General features: G+C 42.1%; 1 protein-coding gene across 1 annotated transcript; it reads right to left on the reverse strand.

The window, feature by feature from the left end:
* Positions 1-3,412: 3,412 nt before the first annotated feature.
* ERNI (early response to neural induction ERNI) lies at positions 3,413-7,041 on the reverse strand. The gene is given in 1 exon segment (NM_001080874.1): positions 3,413-7,041. A coding segment is annotated over 1 exon segment (1,473 nt). The 5' UTR covers positions 6,157-7,041; the 3' UTR covers positions 3,413-4,683.
* Between the last annotated feature and the right edge of the window lie 1,589 nt (positions 7,042-8,630).

Consider the following 8,630-nt stretch of genomic DNA (forward strand, 5'->3'; position numbering starts at 1 on the left):
ACACCAACTTATTTTTTTCCTGCTGTGCTACTACCTCCATGTTTGTGCTTTGCTTTTCACTTCCAAAGTATCCTATGTGCTTTTTTGAAGATCAAATCATTGATCAATGCATTTGCATATCAAAGTCATATTGCATTCTGATTCTGTCCTTCTAGTTTGGTCCACTGATATTTTATTTTATTCCTTTATGTAAATTTTTAATAGGGCACTGAATAGAACTAATCTGAGGCAGATTAGTCTAAGGCATTGAAGGTCAGTTGAAGTTCTTTCTGTAAGTAGTTATACTTGAAAATGAAACATTAGAATATATTTGATTTAGTCTTGTTTATCACAAAGAGCAGAAGAGTTATATTGAAGCCATTATTTCATAATGAAATTAAAAATAAGATGAAAAACTCTAATCTCAAATGGGCTAAGACAGATCATTAACGTACCTGTGGAGAGTGAACTCAAAGGTATGATAGTTTTCCCAAAACACTTTCAATGGGCATTGTATTTACCTATGAAAAGTATTGGGAGAAATATGAAAACACAAGTTCAATTTATGCTCAATGTGTGCAGAAGTTAGTATGTCAGGGACTGAATAAGTATGTACAATCTGTTTCTTCCTTTGAAATGACAGAGTAAGATGCATACTTCAAGCTCACCAGACATAAAAACATAATTTGCCAGTTGAAAAGCTTGGGGAATACATTGTTTACATCAAGTTTATACTAAAGTGCCTGGTGCAGGTGTTGTACCTAACATCATAGACCTCTAGTTCTTACTTTTTTCACCACATTGTGGTGAAAATATGTGGCCTTAGTGGACCACATTTTAAACAGGTAATGCTTTATTTTGCCTTTTGTGAGTGAGATTTAATGTCCTCCTCTAAACATGAGGAGTGCTAATGAAACAACAAATCAATTTATTGGCTTCTTTAGGTGTTTGGAACATAAGATGTCAAAGGTGATAATGCCCTTGGAAAATTTCGATGGACTTAATGGCTGACAAAGTGCAAGAATTTCTCTTTCAGTTCCTTACCACAAGTAAATTACTCAGTTTCTCATACTAATGTTGTTGTCTTCGCTGTTAGATCTGTTGTAGTAAACTATGCTTTCAGCACTCTGAAGATTTTCCAGATATGTCAGAATAGATATTTGTCCCTTCATAAGACAAAATCTTTTTTTATCATCTTAGCATTTGTACAAAAATTCATAGTAGTAGTAGAATAAGAAATAAAAGCGATCAACTTGCACAAAATCAATTTATAAATGTGCATAGAATAATGCTGACAGTAAAATCTGATAACTGAAGAGAGTAGGAAACAGCCTCTTAATAAGAGTCCATGCTCTTCTACTCATTTATTATGAAGTCTTCTGTAAAATTTAGACACATGCTTCTACTTTTTTTGTTCTGTTTTCTTCCCATTTGTATCTTTAATTACCAAAGAATTTTAAGTGTTTAAATGAATGATAGACAAGCATCAGACTACTTTAAATGCCTGTTTCTAAACCCTCTGCAGCAGTGAACCTCTATTTTATGGCACTTAGAAATCTTGGCCACTTGGCCACTTACTGTCTGTTGAGTGTAAAAATTGAATAAGTGATTAAACAGAATTCTTAGGTGAGAATGATATAGTTCTTTTGTACAGTTAACCAAGTGCTGAATATCAGTCTTATCACCGGAGTATGATCATAGCTTTCCTGGCAAAATAAAGCATAATTTTATCAATGACAAAAATGGGTACTGAAGGGAAAACTAGGATAAAACGTCCTTGGAAGGACAAAGGAAGGTTGGGGGGGGGGGGGGGGGGGGCGTCGGGTCTATGCAAAACAAGATGAAGGAAGAGCTGAGAAGAGTTTCTGTCACAAGGATCTGGTTATACAACCTTACATGTCAGGAGATGCTAGCTTAGCACCTATGTGTAAATCTTGTTTGCTGGGCAGAACAAAGAGTGATAGACTTTACAGGATACAAAGATAGTTCTAGTTGGGCAAAATAACAAACTCTAAACCCAGATTACGAAGTATATATAAAAAAGGAAACAAAGGATATGTAGGGGGAGTAGCTACTGGGGGGGATGGCTGATAGGTGAACCTAGGAGAATGTGAACCCTGGGTATCTCAGCCAATGGGGTGAAGGGCTCACTAGCATCAGGGTACAGGGATAAAAGAGGGGCTCTGTGTCTCCCTGGGTATGCCCCAGTGGACTCTCCCTTTATTCAAATAAAGAAAGCTGAGGACTCCTCTGTCTGTCTCTTTTTGGGATAAAGATGATTGACCAAGCTTTTTCAGAACAGAAATTTTCCTAACAGGTGCTTTACATCAAAATTATTGCTGTCAGCGAGTGGTAAAGAGGTCTGTTTGCCCAAGGAGCTAAATGTTTCATTGTCATTAAAAAACAGGATATCAAATACTAAGCTGATAGGTCTGAGGTCAGACATGATTTTCCCACAAGTAATAGTGACATAATAGATTATTAAAGGTACTTATTAACTTAGCCTTTTTATTTTAAATAATCTGGTTTTTTTTTTTTTCCAAGATGTTATAACACTTTTTTTAGTGAATAAACACTTTGGAGTCTCAAGTTCTTCTTGGCATGCAGAAGGATACAATTACTTTGTACCCAGGGAAAGTATAATTTTGTGATTTTTTTTTTTTCCCTCAATAACACACAGTAGTTCTATGCAGATTTTGAGAAATACTTTTAGTTTTTTGGGGCAGCACTTCACATACTAATGTCTTAGACTACAGCTTCTTTTCTCATTATGCATGTTCCTACCACCGTTGGTTAGAAATTGTTCAACCTCAAAGCACCTTATGTGTTGAATGAAGAACTGTAGGAAATTAGTATGTGAGCACAGAAGTTGTAGGAGAAACGAACACAGTACAATTAATTTTGGTTGTATAGTAAATGTGTTGAGCATGCTTTTCTCAATTTAAGTAGATGCTTTTTAAAAAAATTCCTTTGAAACTCTGTGGCTAAAATGAAGGACTGTGCTTAGCCCTTGTCTTGTGATTGCTATTTCCAGAAGCTCTCAAATTTCATGTTCACATCTTTTCACATTTTCACTGGTATACACAGCATGAAAGTTTTAAAAGAAAAGGTTGTTGGAATTATCTTTTTTTTTTCAATTTTCTTTACATCACTTTTGATATTACTTTACATCAGTTTGATACCTAAAGGAATAGATTATCATCCACTATTCAAATGTAATTGTTTATGATTAATATGATGAGTCACAGCAGACAGTCTAAGGAGGTTGCTTCAACCTGGCTTTGCTCAAGCAAACAGTAGCACAGTGCGGATAACAGTCAAGGTATTGCTAATGTAAGTAATTGTCTCGCTCCAATTTATAGGAGGGAGAGAAGGTTCTTAGAAATACGTATGCCCGGCGTGAGATTAAGAAACAGCGGTTCAAATGTTGGTCCGACCAGTTTATTATAAATGTTAATAAGAGAGATGGGGAAAGGGGAGGACGGACGCTATTAAGGATTGGGGTGATGGGGAAGGGAAGGCGAGCGATAGAAAAGATAGAAAGAGGCAAGAATTGCGTAAAGCGGGGATAGTCACCACCAGGATCCGGCAGCAGTCCCGTTGCACGATGTTCCGACGGTCCGAGGCCGAAGGGCAGGAGCAGCGAGGCCGGTCTGGGGCAGCGAGAGGGTGCAGGTCGGGGAGGAAGCAGCAGGTCTCAGGTAGCAGGCCCAGGGAAGTCCGTCAGCAAACGGTCCGTAGAGGAGGATCGGAAGGCAGGAAGCTCGTGCCGTGGTGAGAGATCAGTCTCCACGTAGAGATCCGTCTACACGTTGCGGTGAGAGACCAGTTGGCAGAGAGAACCCCTCAAGTCTGTCGTGGTGAGAGATAAGCCTCCCCCGTTGCCGTGGTTGTGGTGAAGGATCTGCTTCCACCGTTGTGGTTATTGGACCCTCTTTTATCCTCCATTTTCTGCTGCCTACGTGACATTCCTGGGGGCTTGAGCAAGAGTCCGGTGCATACCTCCTGAGATGGCCATTTTCCTTGAGATAAGTCCACACAAAAAGACCGTTTCCCGGCCATTAGCGGCAGCTTATCTCTCTCTCGATGCCCCTGGCCTTGTCCATCTGTGCTCCTTAAAGGATTTCACAACCCTTAGCCAGGACCTGTCCATCAGTGTCCTCAAGACAAAAGATTCCTCTGCCTTTGCCCAGGACTTGCCTGGACTTGTTCCTCAGCAAACTTTGAGTCAATGATATAAAAGAATAGTCTCTTACACCACCCCGTGACTCAAAGATTGCTTAAAAATGGGACACTGGGCATCCATTGTGGTGAGAAAAAGATAGCAAGCATAAGGGTAAAGGAGGGAGGTGTTGGGGAATCAAATGTTTCATACAATCATTACAAACGTTACAAAGTAAATAGGGGATACAACATCTTGTATAAAACATGGAATCATACAAAGTACAAACATAAGAGTTGCAACAGTACACAATGCAACTTGCCATAGACACCACCCCGTGATTCTTCAGGAGTGGTAACATGAATATTACATAATGAATAGAAGAGAGAAAAGAGACAAGCGTACATTTGACAATAACCACTAATAATAAATAAACAAGTAATTAACAAATTGTTTCCTTTAGTCGTGAGCTTCCTAATAAACATCCACCCTTCACCCTCCCACCCACCTCCCGCTCACCTGGGAGGGGGGGGGCGAAGGCATCAGCTCCCCTTGAGCTTTTGTTCTGGCCAGCAGTTAACTAATTTCTCTAATCTGACTGTGGGTAATCCATTCATCAAATCTCGTGGAATACCCTTTCTCCAGCCCAGAGTCCAAAGTCCATTGCGTTTATGATCAATGCATCGTGTCCCCGTTTTTACTGGGGATGAAACCTTTTTGGTTTCATTAAGTTTTGGGCTAGATGGCCTGGAGGTAAGGTTGGCTACTGCAAGCCTTACTCCTCTTGGCTCAAATTTACTGGAGGTAGAAACCACCGGCCCATATTTTCTTCCGTAGTTAATTAATTCTTGGGCAACCTCTCCCCAAGTCCACACTTTAGATCCTGACTGGTGGTTAGGAGTTACAGATCCCTCCAACGCTGCCCAGGTTCTCTCTCCCTGAGACATGGCTTGTATCTTTCCTTGGAGTTGTATACCTATAGGTTTTAACGATTCAGGAAGTCCCCTGATTAGAGGTGTCAGTCTCTCCGGATTAACAGGTAACATCATGGGTGATTCATGATGTAGCTGCAACTTTCTATCATACATCATTTGGAGACAAGCAGCTTTCTGAACATTCTCCACTAACTGGTCGATTGTTCCGGTAATAGCAAGAGGGTCCCCCCTTTCTAAAGGGTTGAGACCCCCTGCCCAATAGGCAGCCCTCTGTGTTAAGGACCAGGGAGCACGATTATTGCCAGTGGTTAAAAATACTCCTGGTCCCCAATAACCTTCAGCTTCTTTCTCTGTTAGTAGGATCTGGTCTCCGCCAGTGAGACTAACTCTCCAGACGTATTCTGTTTCAGACTCCTTTGGGGAGCGGCTGAAATCCTTTTTCAGTGTGGCCAGTTCAGTGGCCGAAAAGGGAATTTCCTTAACATTCATTTGAGGATCTAGATCCTCACTGTTATCAAAAGTATATTCAGTTTTTATCAAAGGACGAATGTGGGCTGGAGAGGCCTTTAATTTATCTAGCCTTTCCTTCACCTCTTGTAATTTCCCTTGAGGATAAACTTTTTCTTGAGGTGCACTGTGGGCGACAGTGTCACCGGTGTCCTTACACGTTATCAGCTCCTTAAAAGCTGTTTGCAACAGAACCGAATTATGTTTTTCTCTTTCTAATTGATCCTCAAGACTCATTATTTGGCTTCTCAGAGATTTTACCAATTCTTGCGTCACTTTAACCGATTCCTGTAATGCTTGAATAGTCTGGGTTTCCGTAGAGTTCTTTTCCTCTCGGAACTCCACAGCTGCTTTTAAAGCAGCACCGAGTACTGCACAAATAAAAGATTTCCCTTTTCCGGCCCGAGTACGAGCCTCATTTTGTAAAACACGAATACGTTCTGAAACACTTTGCAAATTATACCAGTTCTGTCGTGCCCAATCCACCCCTGATACAGAAGGCCGAGCACCATGCTTTTCTAAAAGATCAAATAATACATCTTCACTTTTCATACTGGCCATACTGTTGCTCATTTCTAAATACGCAGAAAGATACACACTGAGAGAGGAGGAGGTACTCCTATTCAAAAGTACAAATAACTCCTTATCGCCTCTCCCAAAGAGGCACACCACACCTAAAGAAATGTAAATGTTCCGATCGTGCCTCCCTTTGTTGAGGAAAGCACAAGGACAAAGAGGCTAAACCAACTTAAAATCGCTCCCAACTTCCCTGCGAAGCCACACAAAAAACTGCAAACACCACACCAAAGCAAGGCACACTTCGGTTTCAAAACCCGCAGTTAATTTTAAGCTAAAACAACACTTTCTAGGATTCAACAAAGTGAATAAACTTCTTGGAGAGGCGCACACGTTTTTTAAGTCAAAAAACGTGTATCACTTCCTCACTTCTCCAAGAGGCACGCACGAAAGAGGTTCAAATTTCACACTCAAGTTGCAAGATCCTTAAGTCACAAAATGCAGAGTGGTCTTCCCGAGGAGGCACACACGTATTAAATGCAATTAGACAAGATTCATACGTCCTCGAGAGGTGCACACATAAACAATTTTCAGCAAAGTGAGAAAACTTCTTGGAGAGGCACACACGTCTTTTAAGTCAAAAAACGTGTATCTTGCTTCCCCAAGAGGCGCACACGTAGAGAGGGGTTCACAAAATGCAGAGAAGTCTTCCCGAGGAGGCACACACGTATTAAATAAATACAATTAGACAAAATTCATACATCCTCGAGAGGTACACACATAAATAGTAAAGTTTCAGAGTATGAAGCGATCTTCCTGGAGAGGTGCTCACGTCTAAGTTATCAAAAAGTATCGCTTCTTGCAACTCCAGGAGGTACACGCAGAAAGTTTCAGACTATTATCTGGAAGGACAACACTCTCACGGCGGGTATCCTGCCGACTACGCCATAAAAAAATGTCTCGCTCCAATTTATAGGAGGGAGAGGAGGTTCTTTGAAATACGTATGCCCGGCGTGAGATTAAGAAACAGCGGTTCAAATGTTGGTCCGACCAGTTTATTATAAATGTTAATAAGAGAGATGGGGAAAGGGGAGGACGGACGCTATTAAGGATTGGGGTGATGGGGAAGGGAAGGCGAGCGATAGAAAAGATAGAAAGAGGCAAGAATTGCGTAAAGCGGGGATAGTCACCACCAGGATCCGGCAGCAGTCCCGTTGCACGACGTTCCGACGGTCCGAGGCCGAAGGGCAGGAGCAGCGAGGCCGGTCTGGGGCAGCGAGAGGATGCAGGCCAGGGAGGAAGCAGCAGGTCTCAGGTAGCAGGCCCAGGGAAGTCCGTCGGCAAACGGTCCGTAGAGAAGGATCGAAAGGCAGGAAGCTCGTGTCGTGGTGAGAGATCAGTCTCCACGTAGAGATCCGTCTCCACGTTGCGGTGAGAGATCAGTTGGCAGAGAGAACCCCTCAAGTCTGTCGTGGTGAGAGATAAGCCTCTCCCGTTGCCGTGGTTGTGGTGAAGGATCTGCTTCCACCGTTGTGGTTATTGGACCCTCTTTTATCCTCCATTTTCTGCTGCCTACGTGACATTCCTGGGGGCTTGAGCAAGAGTCCGGTGCATACCTCCTGAGATGGCCATTTTCCTTGAGATAAGTCCACACAAAAAGACCGTTTCCCGGCCATTAGCGGCAGCTTATCTCTCTCTCGATGCCCCTGGCCTTGTCCATCTGTGCTCCTTAAAGGATTTCACAACCCTTAGCCAGGACCTGTCCATCAGTGTCCTCAAGACAAAAGATTCCTCTGCCTTTGCCCAGGACTTGCCTGGACTTGTTCCTCAGCAAACTTTGAGTCAATGATATAAAAGAATAGTCTCTTACAGTAATGACCAAAATACTGTCTCAAATTGGTTGCTCGAAGGAGTGCTCAAAGAACTGATGGCAGACACAACACCTGGTTCAGTAACAGGTGTTACTGAAATGTACTGTAAATGTTGAGCATTCAGCAAAACCGTGGCTGTGAGTCAGTCACTTTACTCCATAGAGAGAAGCCTCAAAGCCCCTTGGCAAGTGGCTGAGTGACAGCATGTCCCTTTGAATAGTGATGCCTCTTGACTATGCCTGCTGCAGAGTTCCCTTACAACTTGATGTCAATAGGTTCCTTATGCATAGAGTTTCTTTATAATTGACTAATGGCTTTAGGCTTTGCTAGCTTAGCAAAGATTAGAGTTCAGATCGGTTGCACACATGTTATCCCTTAGACATAAGCCACTGACCAACTCTGGGATTAGGAGTGGGTTCAGTTGCACCTGGGCTCCTTATCTCTGTGGTTCAGGGAGTTTAGAAAACAGTGGGCTTCACTCCAAACCTTATGAATGACCTTCACTCTACAGAAGCTTTTCTTTTATAGGTTGTCTGAATATTTTTGTCACAAATAAAAAGTGAGTACAGTGAGTGAGTGCATGATAGGTGAATCAAGAGGAATGTGAACCCCAAGTACTTTAGCCGATGGGAAAAGGGGGAAAGGTTCACTTGCAGTTGG

This window comes from Gallus gallus, chromosome 2 (assembly GCF_016699485.2).
Source record: "Gallus gallus isolate bGalGal1 chromosome 2, bGalGal1.mat.broiler.GRCg7b, whole genome shotgun sequence".
In the NCBI taxonomy this organism is placed as follows: Eukaryota; Metazoa; Chordata; class Aves; order Galliformes; family Phasianidae; genus Gallus; species Gallus gallus.